General features: G+C 42.7%; 1 protein-coding gene across 1 annotated transcript in view; it reads right to left on the bottom strand.

Annotated features, from left to right (window-relative positions):
• The window catches only part of LOC137562325 (uncharacterized), a 228,780-nt gene that overhangs the window by 141,708 nt on the left and 64,041 nt on the right, over positions 1-23,031 (bottom strand). Inside the window, exons 7-9 of the mRNA XM_068273662.1 lie at positions 15,792-15,907; positions 15,623-15,704; positions 2,061-2,150 (exon numbers count right to left, since the gene is read on the bottom strand). Coding sequence (XP_068129763.1) covers positions 2,061-2,150; positions 15,623-15,704; positions 15,792-15,907 — 288 coding nt within the window. The remainder of the gene's footprint in view (positions 1-2,060; positions 2,151-15,622; positions 15,705-15,791; positions 15,908-23,031) is intronic.

Raw genomic sequence — 23,031 nt, 5'->3', positions numbered from 1 at the left:
GCTGCAGCAGCACCAACCGCACAGGGACCACATGTAGCATCTACCACTCTACTGTGTCCTGTGAAATAAAAGCCCAGCAAAAAGCATTTTCAAACCTCCTGCTTTGGCTTCCCATTGGTCCACTAAACTGTCCACTAAATTGGAATCCTCCACAGGGTGGGGAGCGGTGGCTTCGGCATGTGTGGTGGGTAGCAGCAGTAGTAGAGGTGCAGTCAGCAGTGTGGCTCTGTGGAGGTGGGGACCATCTGCCCCTGGCAGAATTTACCTTTTTCTGACAAAAAGCTGCAGTAGTCCAACAGGAAGTTTCAGTTGGGGGGTGGGGCAATTCTTAAATTACAATAGTAGAAAGAAGAAGACAGAAGTAAAAACACAAAAAAGTGTCACAAACTGATAGATGCAAAAGAAGAAAAAGAAGAAGAAAGAAGAATTGTTAAAGGAAACCTGAGATTAAAAGAAAAAAATCATAAATACCTGGGGCTTCATCCAGCCCCATCCAGCATGATCACTCCCTCAGTGCTGTCCTCTGCCTCCTGGATCTTCCGTAATCTTTGTAACTTTGGCAGTCGGGGCTTACTGCACATGCTCGGCCCGGCCGCTCATGCCCACTCCACTCCCTTCGCCTTATGGAAGATCCAGGATGTGAAGGACGGCGCTGTGTGAGCGATCAGGCTGGAGGGGGCTGGAGGAAGCCCCAGGTATGTATGATTTTTTTTGTCCATCTCTGGTACACTTTAATTACTTAATAGCAATATTAGTAATATAAGTAAAATTAAAACTACGCTAAACAGGGAGTCCAAAATTACCCCTTTTACTCTTTTCAAGGGTAAAGAATGTGCATTTAGGGGTCTCCTTCTTAAATCCCAGGTACCAACCTAAGCCCTTCCCATATCTATCTCCACATGCATGAGTGTAGTTTACCCCACCTTGCTATCATAAATACATCAGTTCTTCGGCAGAGTCTTCTAATTTAAAATCTCCTAGATAAGCTAATTTACAGCTGGGACCTCCAGAGGTAAGAGAGAGAATTACATTTGTTGAAACAAGTTCTTCTCTTGGCTGTTGCTTGACAGAAAGTGGAAGCGGTTAGAGCAAGCCCCGACGGCAAGCAGCCTTCCTGACCTGAGAGGAGCTGTTACAAATTAGCAAGTCTAGGAGGCTTTTAAATAGGAATTTTCTGCTGAAAAACTGAGGTCTTTATTATTACATACATCTTTATTATTACATACGTTAGCAGGGTTATCAGAATATTGTGTTTTTTCGTCATGGTGCCCCTTTAAAGCTCTTTCTAGTTTCTTTCAATCAACTCAGTTTTGGTCACAGATAAGTATTTTAGTGTCTCAGCTATCATAACTTGTACTTCCTCTCTTATTTTGCTTCTGTGCTGTAGCTTTGAACTCAATTTTAGAAAAACCTTTCTGGTGCTGCATAAATTCCTAATCTTTGACTAATTCTTAAAGCCCAACTAATCCCAAGTCAATTTCTCAAATAAATCATGCTGATTAGTGTAAATTAGAATTACCATTGCAAGTGACCTTTTCAAGTTCAAAAACTGTTAAGAGGCTGTGCACCTAGCTAAACAGAGTTAAGACCTGCAGTGCCCGAGTAGTTTCTGGTTATCCAACTGAGGTCTTACAAATGCTAAATGCCTACTTCCTGTATGCCCTCCTTATATAGAGGACACACTTCCTACTGCAATTCAAGGATGATGGAAATTCAGTCTGGCAATGATTGTTTTTTCTGCAATGGCTATCAGAAGTTACACCCCATTGATCCGCCAATCCCCTTACTCCAAAGAAGAGGAAGCTAACTATAGAGCAGTGTTCCAATTGCCTTTAGTCCTTGAAATAGGAATTACGTTCATCAACCCTACATGCCCCCCTCCAGCAGTGGCACCTGTACACATGTGCCTATTGCACCTAATGGCAAATCTGGCCTGTACTCTATGTCTAGCTCCTGTAAAGATTGGAAAATTGGATTGTGTGTGGTTACTGATCTTCCCACAGTAGAAACAAACTGTATTCATCATATCCAATGCATATTTGTGTACCTTTTATACTTACAGCATAATTAACAACACTTCTGGTTTGCTTGTATTTCAATCCAGCCATAGAAATGAAACACACATAGGCACACACAGCCTGGAGGTCACCCTATGTTGAATATAAAATATAATCTTGATTAAAGAACAGCGAGGTGCAAAGAAAAAACATATTTTAACATATATTACACATGTATGTTCTGCACTGTACAGAGAACATCAAACACTCCAACTGCCCCTCCGCAGGGCTCACAATTGCATTTCTAGGACTAATTTTGGGGGTGTGATGAATTCAAATGTTTACAAAAATACAAGCATGAGGAGAACATAAATATTCCACTCACATCATCCTAGTTGGATTACAACCTGAGCCTTTAAAGAGACTCCGTAACAAAAATTGCATCCTGTTTTTTTTATCATCCTACAAGTTCCAAAAGCTATTCTAATGTGTTCTGGATAACTGCAGCACTTTATACTATCACTGTCTCTGTAAAAAATCAATGTATCTTTCCCCTGTCAGACTTGTCGGCCTGTGTCTGGAAGGCTGCCAAGTTCTTCAGTGTTGTGGTTCTGCTATGAACTCACCCTTCCAGGCCCCTCTCTGCACACTGCCTGTGTGTTATTTAGATTAGAGCAGCTTCTCTCTTCTCTCTTATCTTTTACAAGCTGGATAAATCGTCCTCTGAGCTGGCTGGGCTTTCACATACTGAGGAATTACAAACAAGGGCAAAGCTGTTTGCAGGAAGAAAAGAGCAGCCTGAAACTTCAGTGCATGGGGGAAAGAAACACACAAATAATCTCCTGAGATTCAAAAGGAATGCTGTATACAGCCTGCTTGTATATGGATGTATTTTTCTATGTGTGGACATACTGTACATCAACCTACTTCCTGTTTTGGTGGCCATTTTGTTTATTTATAAACAAACTTTTTAAAACGGTTTTTAACCACTTTTAATGCGGCGAGGAGCTGCGAAATTGTGACAGAGGGTAATAGGAGATGTCCCCTAACGCACTGGTATGTTTACTTTTGAGCGATTTTAACAATACAGATTCTCTTTAACACAAGATGAGAGTTCCAGGCATTTCTGCCAACATATTACCCATTAGCCACCATCTTTAATTTTCTAACTGCTCAAGGCTCAGTTATAAGTATAATATGTTAAGTAACACCTACTCTGAACAGCAAAATCCTTTTAATATGCAGTTCAGGGTTGCTGAATTGCTCTTAAATAGTACCTGAAGTGACATGATGAGGTGCACATAGGTAAACACACTGTAATACTAGCCCTAGTAAGAAACTGTATGGAGTCACTTTCTGTTTTCCAGTACAGCAATAGTTAAAAAACAAAACAAAAACTTTTGTCAATCATCATCTGTGCAAAGGTGTTTGTTGAATTCAATCAAGTTTCCAGAAAAGTAAATAGAAGCTAAAAGGCTGAGAAGGCAGTGTTGATTCTAAGCAGCAACTTTGACAGTCTAATACAATCTTAAAATGAAACCATTAAAATAAAAATAAAAATATGAGACTCCTTTGTATATTACTACTGTTTTATTTGCCACTGGTACTACACACATAACTAGTTATCTCATAAGTTTATTTTCACTTCAGGTCCACTTTAAGTATGTCAACCCCAACGCTCCATAGTGACAGCAACCCTGTTTATGAAATTAGGACAAAACAGGGTTAAGCTGTTTATTATACTACTGTTAGCTTGACATTCACTCGAAGTAAACATAAAAAACATATAATACTTTTTTTGTTGTAGAAAACAGTTTAAGGGAGTTCTGTCAAATTGTGCTTGTTCAATACATATGGCCATAGGAGCTCAATGAAAGGTGTAGGCAGAGTTCATTTCTAGACACTTCCAAGAAGGATGAAGATAAATGGAGAAAGCAGGAGCTTATGTTAGTAGATAACATAAACACCAATCCCTGGTCTTTAAACACCAATCCCTGGAACAAAGAAATAGTGGCACCTATAATTCTGTCAACAACTTGTAAACAATAGCCTCTGTCACTGATTTATTAAAGCTGCTAAAGTAGGAAGAATCAATAAAGTATGCTATCTGAACTATAGGTCATTGGCTTACTTTTAAGCTTTCTGATAAAATGATTTAAAAAGTAAACTTTAAATATCAAATATTGGCTTCATGGTGTAATTGTTTTTTTTTTTTTATCTCTCCTTTCTCAAATGAGTTTTTTTGGTCTTAGAAGTTTGTGACACATTAAAAAAATATAATGGTGTTTATAAAAAAATAATATTCAAACCACAGGCACAGAGGTACCAAAAAGGGTAAAACATAAATGTATATTTATAAAGATAAAAACAAGGGGAAGTAACACTTACCTCCCCATTGAAGAGTCAGTAAGATATCATTAAAACAAATGTTTATTAAATACTCCAAATGTTGCTCCTTTGGAGTATTATGAAAATAAGTAATTTTGGGACTTTATGAAAATAAGTATTATAATTTGATGAAGTACCAGTTCCACAGCTCCTAAATATAAATAATAAAAAGAAGAACCTTTCCTTCCCCCTTATAGTATATGTTGGGATGTATATCTGTGATTGTGGAGGAAACTAAACAAAAAACTGATGTCTAAATGTCAAGACTGGAGTTTTGACTAAAGCCAGTCTAAGTTGCTGCTCAGTCTCATTGTCAAAGGTGATGAGAAAACTATGAAAATCACCAAAATGATATAATACTAGGTGTAGATTCAATATTTACTGCATTTGGCAAATTGACTGAATCCTATTTATTTTGCTTTATGATTTACACTTCATGTTAGTGTGCCTTTTGAGCTTTTGAGCTACTGTATGCTTTGTTAGCTGAAACTATTCACTTAAAGGGAACCTAAAGCAAAGTAAAAAAAAAAAAAAAAAGATGTTCACTTACCGCCCTGTAAACGCACCATCCTGGAACGATCCTCCGGTCCCCCGCCGCGGCTAAGTTTTGTTTTCCACCGACTGGCCAGTTGATGGAAACTGCACCTGCTTGGCCCTGGCCACACGCGTCCTTGATCACGCTCCTGCCACTTGGACCGTCTTGCAAATGCGCAGTAGGCGGAAATCTTGTACTGCGCATGCGTAGGACGCTCCCGGCAGTGGGAGCGTGATTGAGGACGTGCGTGGCCAGGACCACGCAGGTGCAGTTTCCATCGACTGGCCGGTTGATGGAAAACGAAACTTAGTTGCGATGAGAGACTGGAGGTTGGAGGATCGCTCCAAGATGGTGCTGGCACAGGGTGGCTGCAGGGGGCTGGTAGAAGCCCCAGGTAAGTGAAAGTCTTTTTTTCATACTTTGCTTTAGGTTCCCTTTAAAGAGTACATCAGAAGATAAAGTCATGTAAGAACATTTGTTGAATGCAATAAAACATTTTTTACTTTTACAGATTTATGTACAGTTGTTTTCAGGAACTCAAGACCAATACAAAAGAAAATCAAAGCAAAGGTAAAATGGTTCCTCGGAGCAGCCAATCAGTATCTTTGCTTTGTCTTTCTGTTTTCAATTCATGTTTTCATTTCATTAAAAACCTGAATGGATGCTTTGGCCAACTGCTCTACTTTCCTTTACACTGGTCTCGATAAATGTGCCTTGATTTCCTATACATTTAAAGGGAACCTGAAGCAAGTAAAATTATTTAAAATAAACACATGATGTACCTGCAAATAAATATTACATACTTACCTCGCTGTCAGTTCCTTTCAGAAGCTCACTATTTTCTTCTTACAGTGATCCCTTCCAGTTCTGACAAGATTTTGTCAGAACTGAAATATACCAGTTGCTGTCAGTTATACTGTATATCAGCTGCTGTCAGTTACAACTGAATGTGCAAGGTAAAGTCTATGTTTCCCTATGGCTCAAGTGGGCGATATTACAGTTTAACAGTGTGCTGACCAGGAAGCTGTTATGGGGTAATGGCCATTTTCAAAATGGAAGCCAGAGAATTCCATTGATCACAGTGAACAAACAGGATGTGGGAGAGGAGAAAGAGATTGAGGAGTAGACTACACTGGAGGTAAGTATGACGTGTTTATGTTTATTTTGACTTTTAATTTTCAGTTCAGGTTCTCTTTAACTGAACTGCTGTGTATCTTAGCTCGAAGTGGCTGATTTTTTAAAACTATATTTTTGCAGTAGGTTATACAGCAAGTACTAAACAGGAAATATGTAATATTCTGTCATTATATAAAGACTTCAGCTTGAATCCTTTACAGATTTTCACTAATGATTTTTATGTTGTTGCACTCATCATGTTTATTTCCCTTGAGTTATTTAAACAGCCAGCTCACACAAAATTGGTTTCTTCAGTTTTTAGAGCATTTTCCTTCTTCCAGCATTAGCGTTATGAGCTGGCCTTGAGGTAGCCCTAAAAGACCACTATAGCAAAAATTGACATTGTGCTGCCCCTATATAATTCATATAACAGCAGTAGAAAAAAAACCTCAATTTACTTTGTGTAAAAACAAATATAATACCTGGCAGCATCTGCAAACAACTACCGACATGGTAGGGATTGGTCTCTTCCATCTAATACTTCTAAGAGCCATTATTTCACTGCTGAAGTTTCAGTTGCTTTGACAAGGTAATGATTTGCCAGGTTAGAGAACAGAAAAAAACAGAGACAGAATCCAGGCTCATCACTGCAGCGCCCTTGTGAGGTTAGTCTGAAGACTATCTGTCCTAAGAGAGGATGTTAGGATATGTGCCACTAATCTTTTGATGGGCTGCTGCACTGTATGCTTGTATGTTGCACTATGCATGCTATAGGGTCAGAGTTAGGACACATACAGTAACCTTTATGACAGATGAGACTCTCTCAGATATTGAGATGTCGCATTTCTGAGCATTTTCATTTTTACACAAAGTACGTATATTGTTTGCTGGATTTGTCCTTTAAGGAAACCACACAGCCAGAAATGTGGGTCAATTTCCTGACTACATTACAAACTGAGAGTTTACCAAATGCATACTGCAGCCTTGCTTACAATCAGATTTTAACAAAACTCAGAAATAATCAACAACAATTGAAACAAAACAATGTGTAAAGTGCTTTCTCCATAGGTCACAAAACACAGGGCATGTCTCAGATCAGCAGTTAGTAGCTGGTAAATTGTGTCATAGGAAAAAGATACCTGCCTGTAAATGCCAGACTAAACAGGTGGCCTGTCAATCTAGACTTCAACACATCCAGGAATGTAGCTGTCCTGATTGACTGTAGCAAGGAGTCAGGGCAAAACTTCAAATGAATCCCCCCCCCCCCCCCCCAATATTCACAACCCTTTCCGTCTCCTTTTGTGAACTCCACAGCCTCGGGGCCCACCACCCATGACAAGCATGACCACAGCAACACCAGATTTGAAGGAGGAACCCCTCTGTTGAACGGAGGTAGAGAAAGTAGTTGTGACTCCCAGCTGTGACCCCCTCCCCCGTGGGTTTACAAAGACTGTTCCCCCTATATTTACATTCCTGGCAAGGAGTTCCAAAGTTAATAGTTGCATGACAAAAGCTTCTGGTTCCAAAGGCCTATTTTTAGGTTCCTAATAGTTGCCTTCTTTAATGCTGTCTTTAAATTCCGTCAAAACAGTCCACTTCCAAGAAAGAGCGGAAGATTTTAGGTTTTTTTTTAATCAAAAATTATTAAATCTGCTAAGCACCAGTTGGGATCATTCTATAATGTGTAGCCTCCTTAGCTTTCTCCTGTGTCAAGGGAAATATGTATCACTTAACCTCCAAATCTAAGTGCAGTTTGTTATCGTTCCTTTTGAGGTTAGATGTTTCTGGAAGGTATTTGCACTTGTTTCATTCTTTTCTAAGTAACAAACATGTATTCACAGCCCATGACATTTATTTTCTGCATGCATAGTTTTCCCTATCAAAAGTGTTTGCCCACCTTCACTTGACCTGGAGGATTTAAACATTTTCTTTTTCCTAAATAATGAGGAAGAAGTAGAACCTTATCCAAGTTATTGGTATTTTCATGTCTCCTATGAAGATCTAATCAAAGAAGATGGTACACCTTATGCAGAAATGTAGTTGGTGCTGGACCCAGTAGCCATCCATCCACAGTTTTCCAAGGAAGGGTCCGCACTGAGACAGTTTGCAGGAACTCACAGGTTTATTGTTCCATTACATACACACAACATGCCATCTGGCCTGCGATCTTTTCAGGGCCACTAGGGGCCTTGACAAAGGGGACCCCTAGTTTATTGTTCCATTAATTGCCTGATTGCAGACCCTTCTTAGGAATACACCGTGAAGATCTTTCCTCACTGGTACCACAATAAGTGGTACCAGGAACAGAACGTGAGGTGAAAGTCAATAAAAAATTATAATTGTCAGCAGGATTGCACATCGTTCTCCATGGAAGACACACATTCTGGTGGTAAAGTCAAAATTAGTGCTGGGACCCACAGGAGCTGTTTCAGCCATGCTTTGGAATCGCTGATAAATTCCAAACATGCTGGCTATGGAAAGTCAATGGAGATAATTCCACAGGAGCGATTGCGACTTCCCCAAATCGCAATTGCAGGTCCTACAACATTTTTGGGGTGATTGCACTGCAATACAACCAACCACTTGAGGCGAGTAGAGACGTACAAATCTGTCTCCACTTGGGTGTCCAAGGGGTAGTGGATGTAGTCATTCTCTTAACAAAAAACAACTGTTACTAAGTGTGGCCAGGCCACCTAGGACCAATATCAGCCCCCCAGTGGAGGGCAAGAAGCTTGATCGGTAAGGGAGCTGAGACTCATGAAATGCATTGCCAGTGCAAAATACATATTAAGTTGTCATTTTTGATGTAAGCCAACTCCTCTTTTTTCATTTTAGTTATTTTTAACACAGTTTTCTATATCCTTGGGTGCCTCTGCCCCCCCCCCCCCCCCCCCGTTCGTTAAGTATAGAGCATATGATACCTTGTACCCAAACCTCTTTTTACAATGTTCTGACTACTACTAACTAACTAATCATTTGCAGAAATGTTGTTCTTCTGCATATTTTATTTCAAAGTCCTGAAAAACGTTGTTATGAAATTGCTGGAAGTTTGTTTCCTACAGCAAAGTATAGAGAAGATAATTTGTTGAGTACAAGTATGAGCTTATGTTAAGTGTTGAAAAATGCAGATTATATTACCACCCACATCACTGATATACTGGTAGTCCTAAAAAAAATGGAGAGGCTACCCATTCTTGAAAAATAAAAGCCTGTGTGCAGTCTTACAAAAAGAGAATATTTTCAATTAGGCCAGTTGTTATAATTTCAAAATCTTTAATTAAAAGGAGCCAGTGGTATATATTAATACATGCACAGACCTTTGCACAGCAGTGCAGTCAATAAAATATTTTATTCTGTAAAATAGTTTTTCTTATGGATCAAAAAGAACTTAAAAAAAAAAAAAACCTAAAAAGAATATTGCTAAACAACAAATAATACAGCATGTGTATAAAGCGCCTAGCATTACAGTAACTTTTCAGCCAAGACTATCATGAACAATTGCTTCAGCTTAGGAAATGCCTCTATGGCAATTATGCAGAACTGCCCGCTAAATAATCTTGAACTATTGGTTTTGGATGAAAAAAAACTTAAAGAGTATATGTAGTTTTGGTCTATGTGAGCTAATGCTGGGCATACACGGCTTGTTTTTGCCACTCGATTCTCCTGTTCGATAGTTTTGCCGCTCGATTCCGCAGTCAATTCTCTTATCTTCCACTCGTTTTTCTTATCGTTTTCCATTAACTGCAATCCGGAATAGAGCAGCAGAACAATCGGGTAGAAATGATCTATCGAGCCATCTTAATGGCTCAAAAACGAGCCGTGTATGTCCAGCATAGGACCTCTAGATATAGACTGTGATGTGCAGTCGTAGAAGAGGGGAGGGACAGATACCTAGCAAGGAGTAGGCTGCACATCCCTTTACCTACAGAAAATAGCAGCAGGGGACATAAAGCCGCATCTACACGAGTAGATGCGGCCACGATGCTCCTTATCAATCGAGCCGCTGATGCGGCTCGATTGATAAGATCCGACAGGACGGATCTCCGCACCACCGATTCCCTGCTCGCTCCCCGCAGGGGGACAATGGCAGGGAATCGAGCGGAAGATAAGCGACGCCGGCGGGGTACGAGCGGGCACGAGCGGGGAATCGAATGCGGCGCACGCGCGGCGAGCGGGGACGCGGCGGGCGCGCGGAAGAGGTGATCCGGCGGCTAATCGAGCCGCCGGATCGCTACAACCTCTCCCCGTGTAGACGGGGCTTAAGACATGCAGGGTAATGCTAAACAGCCATGCTGCTTTTTGTACCTGTGTCTATTTAGTTTTTAAGTAAAAGTTTTGATCAGTAGTGGAGCATATATAGAGGTTATGTGAGCTACTCTATTTTAAGTTTGTAAAAAAGCATTACTGTTGCCAGAGATCAATAAACACACACAGAACTGTGTACATACATACAAAATTCTAGCCCTTGTTACCACAGTAATGTAGATAAAGCTTTCCAGGATACCTGTCTCCTGTTTTTTTATGTAGCTCATCTTTCCCAGAAATATGCGCAATTGTTGAGGCAACCTTAAAGGGCTTTTATTGCATGGAGCTTTGTTTTTGGTGAAACGATTGGGACAACTTGCTAGGTATTTAAGAGTGTTAGCTTATTACAATATTGAGGCTGACCATCAAGGCCGGGACAAGGTTCCCCAGCACCAGAGGCTGAGACTTCAAAGTGCGCACCCCTCCCCCCCCCCCCCCGCGCGTGCCTTGCTCAGTACACACACATATAATATATACACACACATACATACATACATACAATACACACACATACAGTATACATACACACAGTACACACACACACACACACACACACACACACACAGTACCCATGTACGCACATACAGTATACAGAGTATACACATACAGTAGACATACACATACAGTACACAAACAGGTCACACAGAGTTCATACAGTACACACATACAGTATACACATACACACACACACAGAGTACAGTACACTCATACAATACTCTCATTCATTCATTCTCTCTCTCCCTCCCTCCCTCCCTCGCTCTTCTCTCTCCATCTACTCCAACCTGCTTCATTAAGGCATGCATGTGAAAGCAGCTGGGTCCTCCTCCCCTTCAGTCAGCCGAGGTCTTGGCGTTCATAGTGCTATCAGGCACTGTCCCTCCCCCGTCCAGTCCAGTCACAGCTCAAACTTGCAGCAAGTCTTCAGGCAACTCTGCAGGAAACCGGTGCCACTTCCATTAGAGCAAAAGCCGGCTTCTTGCTGTTGCCTAGTTACATGATGCCACAGCCGTGCCTGTCATCTCTGTGATGACAGCACGGCTATTATGGAGCAGTGGGGCGCGCTACACAGGCAGCGCACACCGGGGAGATTAGCTCAGTGCCGGTGCGCAGAACCAGCAGCAGGAGTGTGGCACCGGGCACAAAACAATATGTGTCAAGCGGGTGGTGTCCGTGGTGAGGAGAGCTCAAAGGAATGCGCCCTCAAGTGGCTGCGCTCATAGGCTGCAGCCTGCCCAGCCTCTGCCTCGGCCCTGCTGACCATATCCTTAAAGAGAACTCAAGGCAGAAAACAAAAAAACAATAAAACAAAACAAAAAACGTACTACTTTAACCAGGTCTTCTCCCTGAGTCCAACAATCCGCTCCTTGCCGTCTAACATCGCTCCGTTCAACTAACTAACACATGAGGAGCTCAAGAGGATACTCCTGTTTGGCACTGAACTGCAACTGCACTGACATATCTTATACCTTCCGAAGGTAAGTTAAGGCAAGGATCTCTAGTGTGACTGCGTTTTCTTAAAATCCTGGAATTATATATGGGTAAATTGTGGAGGATTATTGTAGCTAAAGTTAAGTGAGCACAGAGTAATAATGTGATTTGTTAAAAAAAAAAATGTGAAAGAAAATTGGTTGCTAAATCTTCCAGAGTTGACAGATTGCATTTTTCTGAGAAGAAGTAATTTTTTTTCTGGTAGAAAACAGTTAATTATTGCAGAAAGAAACTCTTCGCTGTGTGATCTGAAATAATCAAGTGAAGTTGAGCAGGTAACCAGGGAAACCCAGCTGCAGGCATTTCCAGCATTGTATGGCTCCCATGGAGGAACATATTTTCCATTTTATGTGTTTGCTTTCTATATCCCTGCGATTTCACTTATCTAAAATCTGTATCCAACAGTAAATGCGACAACCTCATGCTAGGACGGGCAATGATGCTTTTTACCAACACCCTATTAGGATGGGCAATGATGCTTTTTACTAATATCATGTAAGGATGGGCAATGAGGTGTTTCTGCCCTGTATAAAATAAATTAAAAAAACATAAAACTTCACTTCATTGTATGAATACATACATTTTGACTTCTTAACATGAACTTGTTAAGTTTGATAGCGCTCCAGAACACAAATTTATAAGTCTTATTTAAAGGCAAACGTAAAAATATCCACTTAAGGCCATGGAGGACTTTTGAATTTGTGATTTGTCTTCAAAGTATTCTCTATTGAATAAAACCATCCACCCCTTTACCATTGCACCCACACTTGTGGCATACATGCAAAAAGGGCACTGGGAAATTTGGGTGCAGGTTGAAGCTGAAAAACGTCTCACCCTGCTATTGCAAATTTACCGGAAACATTACCGTAATTACTATTCCTCCTCCAGGCCGCCATGGACTCAGGGGTAAGATGCAATTCGGCTGCAAGCTATTGCTAGCAGCTGAATTGCACTGTTTGTTTGTTTTTTCCTGTAATTTAAGCTCCGTCTTTTGCTGGTGCCCAAATAACCCTCTGAGCCCCACTGTAGCTGTAATTCACGTTACAACTTATTGCAGCGCCCAGATGTCCAGTGCTCTTTTTGCCTGCCTCAAATCTTGTGGCCATGTGCTGACTGCCAGAGTGCAGCAGGAAGTTACTGAGATCTGTAAAAAACCTGAAAAAACAGCAAACACCATTATCATTTTCCAAATTGAAGACACTTGGAACTAAGGATGAGCTTCAGATTATCACATTTTAGCCTTTGTGACATCTTAACAGGGATGTAACTAGAATGTGTGGGGCATGCTCCGGCATGCAGAGTAGCTCAGGGAGCAGTGTAATATTTAACTGCTCCAGCCATGTGGGCCTCCTCCATGCTTCAGAGCCACACACTCTGCTGCAATCACATGACCCACAGCAGTCATACGATAGGGAGTGGAAAAATATCTGCAGGGTGTGTAGCTGTAAAGCATTTACAGCTACACACCCTGCGCTGCGTAATATGTTGGCGCTTTATAAATAGAATAAATAAATAAATAAATAAGGAGAACCGCAGTGCTGGAGCTGGTAAATATTGCATATTAAATATTGTGCTACTCTGCATGCCAGTGGGGAGAGGGAGGAGCTATCCACTATCACGGGGGCTATAAGTAATTTTAACCTGCCTGGCGTTCTATTAAGATCGCCAGGCTGGCAACCGGACGCTTTTTTTTTTAATAAAACAAAAACTATTTCATGCAGCCAACAAAAAGTTGGCTGCATGAAAGCCCACTAGAGGGCGCTCCTAATCCGCACTTCTGTTCGCCTCCGGCGATCAGAAGTAACAAGAAGGGCCGCGATGAGCTTGTTTTGCTTTCCTCGTCACCATGGCGACGAGCGGAGTGACGTCATGGACGTCAGGCGACGTCCTGACGTCAGCTGCCTCCGATCCAGCCCTTAGCGCTGGCCGGAGCTGTTTGGTCCGGCTGCGCTGGGCTCGGGCGGCTGGGGGGACCCTCTTTCGCCGCTGCACGCGGTGGATCGCCGCGCTGCGGTGGCGATCAGGTAGCACACGCGGCTGGGAAAGTGCCGGCTGCGTGTGCTCCTTTTTATTTCATTGAAATTGGCCCAGCAGGACCTGAGCGGCACCCTCCGGCGTCTCTGGACGAGCTCAGCTCGTCCAGAACGCTCAGGAGGTCAATAAATATAACTTCAGATTTTGTGGCAAGAGTATGTGTATTAATTCACTCATCACTGTTACAAAAACACAAGCTGGTGCACCAGGTTAGTTGTGATTATTCAGAACCTTGTCAAAGAGGAGTCTGGAATAGAGGTGGCCCGAACAGTTCCAGGCGAACTTTAGGTGGTTCGCGTTCGCCGGCGAAGGCGAACTTTTGTGGAAGTTCGTTTCGCCCCATAATGCTCCATTGAGCAGAACTTTGACCCTCTACATCACAGTCAGCAGACACATTATCACCAATCAGACTACACTCACTCTTGGAGCCCCACCCCCCTTATAAAAGGCAAGGTTCTCCTGTCGTTTTACTCACTTGTCTGCCTACAGTAATTAGTTAAGGGACAGCTGCTGACAGACTCTGCTAGGGAGAGTTTAGTTAAGCTCTTGTAGCCTTGTTCCTAGCTGATTGTTATTCCTTATATTACCCTCCTCCCTCTCTCCCTCTCTCCCTCCTCCCGGAGGGAGGAGGGTCTCATCTTCCAGGGAATTGTAGTATTTCAAAAGCCAGCTTACATACCATGGCTGGGAATTGAACCCAGGTCTGAGTAGGTAACTCACTTAACCACTATACCACCAACAACACTACATGCTGAAGCCAGCCTAGCATGTACTATTATGATCAATCCAAGAGAAAAAATAGCTTGCTTAAGGATTTGTAGCATGTCAAAAGCCAACTCACATTGGCTGGGGATAGAACCCAGGTCTGAGTGTGTGGTAGGTAACTCACTTAACCACCATACAACCACCAACACTACATGCTGAAGCCAGCCTAGCATGTACCATTATGATCAATCCAAGAGAAAAATTACCTTGCTTAAGGATTTGTAGCATGTCAAAAGCCAACTCACTCAAGTTTGCGACATCTCTAGTCTGGAACAACCTGTATTATTAAAGCCTGAAATTGCATGTAAAGGAAAACAATATAGGCTTCTCCAGTTCTCAAAGTACCCTACACATAGGGTCAAATCCAATTACCATTTTCTTCTAAGTTCTCCTAGTTTTTGCATAGTGGTTAGTACTCTCGCCTTGCTGTGCTGCATTCCCGGTTCAAATCCCAGCCAGGGCAACATCAGCAAGGAATTTGTATGTTCTCCCCTTGTATGTGTGGGTTTCCTCCGGTTTGCACCACATCCCAGAAACATACACATAAATTAATTGGCTTCCCCCCAAATTGGCCCTAGTCTTCGATCCATGCACTACATGATACATACGAATATGGTACGGATTAGATTGTGCACCCCTCTGAGGGACAGTTAAGTGACAAGACAATATACTCTGTACAGCACTGCAGAAGAAGTCGGTGCTATATAAATACTAAATAAAAAGAATACATTTAAAATAACTTTTCAGCACTCTGCAATTGAGTACCAATTGAGTAAAGTATCAAAAAGTAGGTTTAAAGTACTGTCATTTTTTTTTCTCATAATTTTCTTGCCTGCTGGCTGCTTAAAGGGCATTTTAATCTCTAACCCGCCCCCTACTTTAACACCTTTTTGCCTAAACTGCAATAAACAAATCAGTGAATACAATATAGCATCTACAGTAAGTTTGCTCTGACCAAATCAGTAACCTGATAACAACCCCAGTGTATTCTGACCTGAAGCAGGTCATCGCAGGAGAAAGATGTCCTTATGAACAGCAGTTCCTCTAATGTCTTTAGAGCCACGTTCACAGTCCACCTTGAAAAGAGGAAAAATAAATTGCAGTCAAAATGCAATAAATTGTGAAATGTTTAGAAATAGCATGATGCCAATCAGTTTGTTTACCGGTCATCCAATAGAACTTCTGCTGCAAATGTCTGAGGAAGAAAATAATTGACCAGGCTGCAGAGAACCCTGCAGTGCACCAAATCTTCTATTCTTCTTATCTCAGCTTTGGCATCCTTGGAAACAGAAAAAAATATAATAATACAAGATCAAGTACAAAAAAAAGCAGATAAGAAAGAAAATAAGATAATAAAATGGACATAAAGACATTTGTTAATAAGAAACAAACACATTGCAGTCTATGCCCTTGCCTTGCTGTTAAAGATTACACACCTCAAGCCAACTAAGTTACAGTTCCATATGGTAAAAAGCAATGTAGAAACAGTCTTACTAGCTGACACAAAAATCTGTGTATTAGGCTTATGTTTTTTAAAAAGATAATCATCATCATCAATTGTCCTTCCTGCACATGAAATGTAACTTGACTTAAAAGTAGAAATCCAGGAACAGAGGGCCAGATTTATCAAGAGTGTCTGAGACAAAATATTAGTAGGTTTTTAGAACTGTCTGAGAACTGTTTCAGACATCCTAAGAAATCAGTAGATAGTGCAGATTCCTTCTTAAAGAGGAACTCCAGTGAAAATAATGTAGTAAAAAAAGTGCTTCATTTTTTTACCATAATTATGTATAAATGATTTAGTCAGTGTTTGCTCATTAGTACATAGCAAGGAAATGAGCAGCGCTACTTAAAAACAGACTAGTACCTACCTGCAAAAGAGTGCAAGCCCCACTTGTGGGGTCGAATGCACACCGAGCATACACATGACCTGTCTACCACTAGAGGAGGATGTTGGTTTCCATTAACAGCTTGCATGCAACCTATTAAGTACTCGTCCCTCCCACTGCGAAGAAGTCAATCCTCCATGGGAGGGGCCTAACACTAACTAAATCCTAACCTATGTATATGCATAGCCTGGGTGCGGCTAATCAAATAATATCAAAAATTGAAAATTGCGCAAAAGGTGGATCAGCGCAACACCAGGCCGCCTCCGAATGGCCTCCATCAGAGATGCGCTGAGCCACTCCAGGAACTACAAACGCACCTTGAACCCAAACAGAAGCTCTGCATATACACCAAAAGCATGGCTGTTAAGTGGGAGCAGCTGACCAAAAACGAATTACATTAGTACATAGCAAGGATTTAGTTAGTGTTAGGCCCCTCCCATGGAGGATTGACTTCTTCGCAGTGGGAGGGACGAGTACTTAATAGGTTGCATGCAAGCTGTTAATGGAAACCAACATCCTCCTCTAGTGGTAGACAGGTCATGTGTATGCTCGGTATGCATTCGACCCCACAAGTGGGGCTTGCACTCTTTTGCAGGTAGGCACTAGTCTGTTTTTAAGTAGCGCTGCTCATTTCCTTGCTATGTACTAATGTAATTCGTTTTTGGTCAGCTGCTCCCACTTAACAGCCATGCTTTTGATGTATATGCAGAGCTTCTGTTTGGGTTCAAGGTGCGTTTGTAGTTCCTGGGGGGGCTCAGCGCATCTCTGATGGAGGCCATTCGGAGGCGGCCTGGTGTTGCGCTGATCCACCTTTTGTGCAATTTTCAATTTTTGATATTATTTGATTAGCCGCACCCAGGCTATGCATATGCATAGGTTAGGATTTCGTTAGTGTTAGGCCCCTCCCATGGAGGATTGACTTCTTTGCAGTGGGAGGGACAAGTACTTAATAGGTTGCATGCAAGCTGTTAATGGAAACCAACATCCTCCTCTAGTGGTAGACAGGTCATGTGTATGCTCGGTGTGCATTCGACCCCACAAGTGGGGCTTGCACTCTTTTGCAGGTAGGCACTAGTCTGTTTTTAACCACTTGCCGACCGCCTACTTCATATTGGCGGCGGCAAAGTGGCAGCCCCAGGACCACGTAACGCAGAATGGCGTCAGGTCCTGGGGCACTCTTTGGCCGGGGATCGCGCGCTGGGATGCGCGCGCATCCGCCGGCAATAGGCTCCGTCAACCCGCCGGCCAATCGGAAGCGCCGGCGGGTTGTTAACCCGACGATCCCCGGATAGGAAGCGTATAATACGCTTTGTAATGTTTACAAAGTGTATTATACAGGCTGCCTCCTGCCCTGGTGGTCCCAGTGTCCGAGGGACCACCAGGGCAGGCTGCAGCCACCCTAGTCTGCACCCAAACACACTGATCTGCCCCCCCTGCCCCCTGATCGCCCACAGTACCCCTCAGACCCCCCCCTGCCCACCCCCCAGACCACCATTTGCACACAATCACCCCCCTAATCACCCATCAATCACTCCCTGTCACTATCTGTCAACGCTATTTTTGTTTTAGTCCCTAAACTGCCCCCTGCTCCCTCCTGATCACCCCCCCCACCCCCCAGATTCTCCCCAGACCCCCCCAGACACCCCCCCCCCGTGTACTGTATGCATCTATCCCCCCTGATCACCTGTCAATCACCTGTCAATCACCTGTCAATCACCCGTCAATCACCCCCTGTCACTGCCACCCATCAATCAGCCCCTAACCTGCCCCTTGCGGGCAATCTGATCACCCACCCACACCAATAGATCGCCCGCAGATCCGACATCAGATCACCTCCCAAATCCATCGTTTACATCTATTCTCTCCTCTAAACACCCACTAATTACCCATCAATCACCCATCAATCACCCCCTATCACCACCTGTCACTGTTACCCATCAGATTAGACCCTTGCGGGCACCCAATCACCCGCCCACACGCTCAGATTGCCCTCAAACCCCCCCTTATCGATTCGCCAGTGCATTATTTACATCCGTTCTTCCCTGTAATAACCCACTGATCACCTGTCAATCACCCCCTGTCACTGCCACCCATCAATCACCCCCTGTCACTGCCACTCATCAATCAGCCCCTAACCTGCCCCTTGCGGGCAATCTGATCACCCACCCACACCAATAGATCGCCCGCAGATCCGACATCAGATCACCTCCCAAGCGCAGTGTTTACATCTATTCTCTCCTCTAAACACCCACTAATTACCCATCAATCACCCCCTATCACCACCTGTCACTGTTACCCATCAGATTAGACCCTAATCTGCCCCTTGCGGGCACCCAATCACCCGCCCACACGCTCAGATTGCCCTCAGACCCCCCCTTATCAATTCGCCAGTGCAATATTTACATCTGTTATTCCCTGTAATAACCCACTGATCACCTGTCAATCACCCATCAATCACCCCCTGTCACTGCCACCCATCAATCACCCCCTGTCACTGCCACCCATCAATCAGCCCCTAACCTGCCCCTTGCGGGCAATCTGATCACCCACCCACACCAATAGATCGCCCGCAGATCCGACATCAGATCACCTCCCAAGTGCAGTGTTTACATCACTTCTCTCCTCTAAACACCCACTAATTACCCATCAATCACCCCCTATCACCACCTGTCACTGTTACCCATCAGATTAGACCCTAATCTGCCCCTTGCGGGCACCCAATCACCCGCCCACACCTCAGAACGCCGTCAGACCCCAGCCCTGATCACCTCGCTAGTGCATTGCTTGCATCTATTTCCCCCCTCTAATCACACCTTGAGACACCCATAAATCACCTCCTGTCACCCCCTAGCACACCTACCCATCAGATCAGGCCCTAATTTGCCCCGTGTGGGCTCCTGATCACTCGGCCAAACCCTCAGATCCCCCTCAGACCCCCTTCCGATCACCTCCCCAGTGCATTGATTGCATCTATTTTCCCCTCTAACCGCCCCCTGAGACACCCATCAATCACCTCCTGTCACCCCCCTAGCACTCCTATCCATCAGATCAGGCCCAATACATCCTGTCATCTAAGAGGCCACCCTGCTTATGACCGTTTCCACAAAATTTGCCCCCTCATAGACCACCTGTCATCAAAATTTGCAGATGCTTATACCCCTGAACAGTCATTTTGAGAAATTTGGTTTCCAGACTACTCACAGTTTTGGGCCCGTAAAATGCCAGGGCAGTATAGGAACACAACAAGTGACCCCATTTTAGAAAGAAGACACCCCAAGGTATTCTGTTAGGTGTATGATGAGTTCATAGAAGATTTTATTTTTTGTCAAAAGTTAGCGGAAATTGGATTTTTATTGTTTTTTTCACAAAGTGTCATTTTTCACTAACTTGTGACAAAAAATAAAATCTTCTATGAACTCACCATACCCCTAACGGAATACCTTGGGGTGTCGTCTTTCTAAAATGGGGTCACTTGTGGGGTTCCTATACTGCCCTGGCATTTTAGGGGGCCTAAACCGTGGGGAGTAGTCTAGAAAACAAATGCCTCAAAATGACCTGTGAATAGGACGTTGGGCCCCTTAGCGCACCTAGGCTGCAAAAAAGTGTCACACATGTAGTATCGCCATACTCAGGAGAAGTAGTATAATGTGTTTTGTGGTGTATTTTTACACATACCCATGCTGGGTGGGAGAAATCTCTCTGTAAATGGACAATTGTGTGTAAAAAAAAATCAAAAATGTGTCATTTACATAGATATTTCTCCCACCCAGCATGGTTATATGTAAAAATACACCACAAAACACATTATACTACTTCTTCTGAGTACGGCGATACCACATGTGTGACACTTTTTTGCAGCCTAACTGTGCTAAGGGGCCCAAAGTCCAATGAGTACCTTTAGGATTTCACAGGTCATTTTGAGACATTTGGGTTCAAGACTACTCCTCACGGTTTAGGGCCCCTAAAATGCCAGGGCAGTATTGGAACCCCACAAATGACCCCATTCTAGAAAGAAGACACCCCAAGGTATTCCGTTAGGAGTATGGTGAGTTCATAGAAGATTTTATTTTTTGTCACAAGTTAGCGGAAATTGATATGTATTGTTTTTTTTTTCACAAAGTGTCATTTTCCGCTAACTTGTGACAAAAAAAAAATCTTCTATGAACTCACCATACCCCTAACGGAATATCTTGGGGTGTCTTCTTTCTAAAATGGGGTCACTTGTGGGGTTCCTATACTGCCCTGGCATTTTAGGGGCCCTAAACCGTGAGGAGTAGTCTAGAATCCAAATGCCTCAAAATGACCTGTGAATAGGACGTTAGGCCCCTTAGCGCACCTAGGTTGCAAAAAAGTGTCACACATGTGGTATCGCCGTACTCAGAAGAAGTAGTATAATGTGTTTTGGGGTGTATTTTTATACATACCCATGCTGGGTGGGAGAAATCTCTCTGTAAATGGACAATTGTGTGTAAAAAAAAATCAAATAATTGTCATTTACAGAGATATTTCTCCCACCTAGCATCTGTATGTGTAAAAATACACCCCAAAACACATTATACTACTTCTCCTGAGTACGGCGGTACCACATGTGTGAGTGCGCTAAGGGGCCCAAAGTCCAATGAGTACCTTTAGGATTTCACAGGTCATTTTGCGACATTTGGTTTCAAGACTACTCCTCACGGTTTAGGGCCCCTAAAATGCCAGGACAGTATAGGAACCCCACAAATGACCCCATTTTAGAAAGAAGACACCCCAAGGTATTCCGTTAGGAGTATGGTGAGTTCATAGAAGATTTTATTTTTGTCACAAGTTAGCGGAAAATGACACTTTGTGAAAAAAAACAATTAAAATCAATTTCCGCTAACTTGTGACAAAAAAAAAATCTTCTATGAACTCACCATACTCCTAATGGAATACCTTGGGGTGTCTTCTTTCTAAAATGGGGTAATTTGTGGGATTCCTATACTGTCCTGGCATTTTAGGGGCCCTAAACCGTGAGGAGCAGTCTTGAAACGAAATTTCTCAAAATGACCTGTGAAATCCTAAAGGTACTCATTGAACTTTGGGCCCCTTAGCGCAGTTAGGGTGCAAAAAAGTGCCACACATGTGGTATCGCCGTACTCAGGAGAAGTAGTATAATGTGTTTTGGGGTGTATTTTTCCACATACCCATGCTGAGTGGGAGAAATATCTCTATAAATTGACAATTGTGTGTAAAAAAAATAAAAAAATTGTCATTTACGGAGATATTTCTCCCACCCAGCATGGGTATGTGTAAAAATACACCCCAAAACACATTATACTACTTCTCCTGAGTACGGCAATACCACATGTGTGGCACTTTTTTGCAGCCTAACTGGGCTAAGGGGCCCAAAGTCCAATGAGCATCTTTAGGCTTTACAGGGGTGCTTACAATTAGGCACCCCCCAAAATGCCAGAACAGTGAACACACCCCACAAATGACCCCATTTTGGAAAGTAGACACTTCAAGGTATTCAGAGAGGAGCATAGTGAGTCCGTGGCAGATTTCATTTTTTTTTTGTCGCAAGTTAGAAGAAATGGAAACTTTTTTTTTTTTTTTGTTACAAAGTGTCATTTTCCGCTAACTTGTGACAAAAAATAAAATCTTCTATGAACTCACCATGCCTCTCACTGAATACTTTGGGATGTCTTCTTTCCAAAATGGGGTCATTTGGGGGGTATTTGTACTATCCTGGAATTTTAGCCCCTCATGAAACCTGACAGGTGCGCAGAAAAGTCAGAGATGCTTGAAAATGGGAAAATTCACTTTTGGCACCATAGTTTGTAAACGCTATAACTTTTACCCAATCCAATAAATATACACTGAATGTTTTTTTTTTTATCAAAGACATGTAGCAGAATAACTTTCGCGCTCAAATGTATAGGAAATTTTACTTTATTTGAAAAATGTCAGCACAGAAAGTTAAAAAAGTCATTTTTTTTTAACAAAATTCATGTCTTTTTTGATGAATATAATAAAAAGTAAAACTCGCAGCAGCAATCAAATAGCACCGAAAGAAAGCTGTATTAGTGACAAGAAAAGGAGGTAAAATTCATTTAGGTGGTAGGTTGTATGACTGAGCAATAAACCGTGAAAGCTGCAGTGGTCCGAATGGAAAAAAAAGGCTCTGGTCCTTAAGGGGTTTTATGACTGCAGTCCTTAAGTGGTTAAGTAGCGCTGCTCATTTCCTTGCTATGTACTAATGTAATTCGTTTTTGGTCAGCTGCTCCCACTTAACAGCCATGCTTTTGGTGTATATGCAGAGCTTCTGTTTGGGTTCAAGGTGCGTTTGTAGTTCCTGGGGGGGGGGCTCAGCGCATCTCTGATGGAGGCCATTCGGAGGCAGCCTGGTGTTGCGCTGATCCACCTTGTGCGCAGTGTTTGCTCATTGTAAAATCTTTCCTCTCCCAGATTCACATTTTGACATGTATTACATGGTGACATTTTTACTGTGGGCAGGTTATGTAGCTGCTCCTAGCTGTTTTGGCTGTTA

Source organism: Hyperolius riggenbachi, chromosome 3, assembly GCF_040937935.1.
Source record: "Hyperolius riggenbachi isolate aHypRig1 chromosome 3, aHypRig1.pri, whole genome shotgun sequence".
NCBI classification, from domain to species: Eukaryota; Metazoa; Chordata; class Amphibia; order Anura; family Hyperoliidae; genus Hyperolius; species Hyperolius riggenbachi.
Note: the sequence above shows the minus strand (reverse complement) of the source record. Positions and strands in the feature narration are given on the sequence as shown.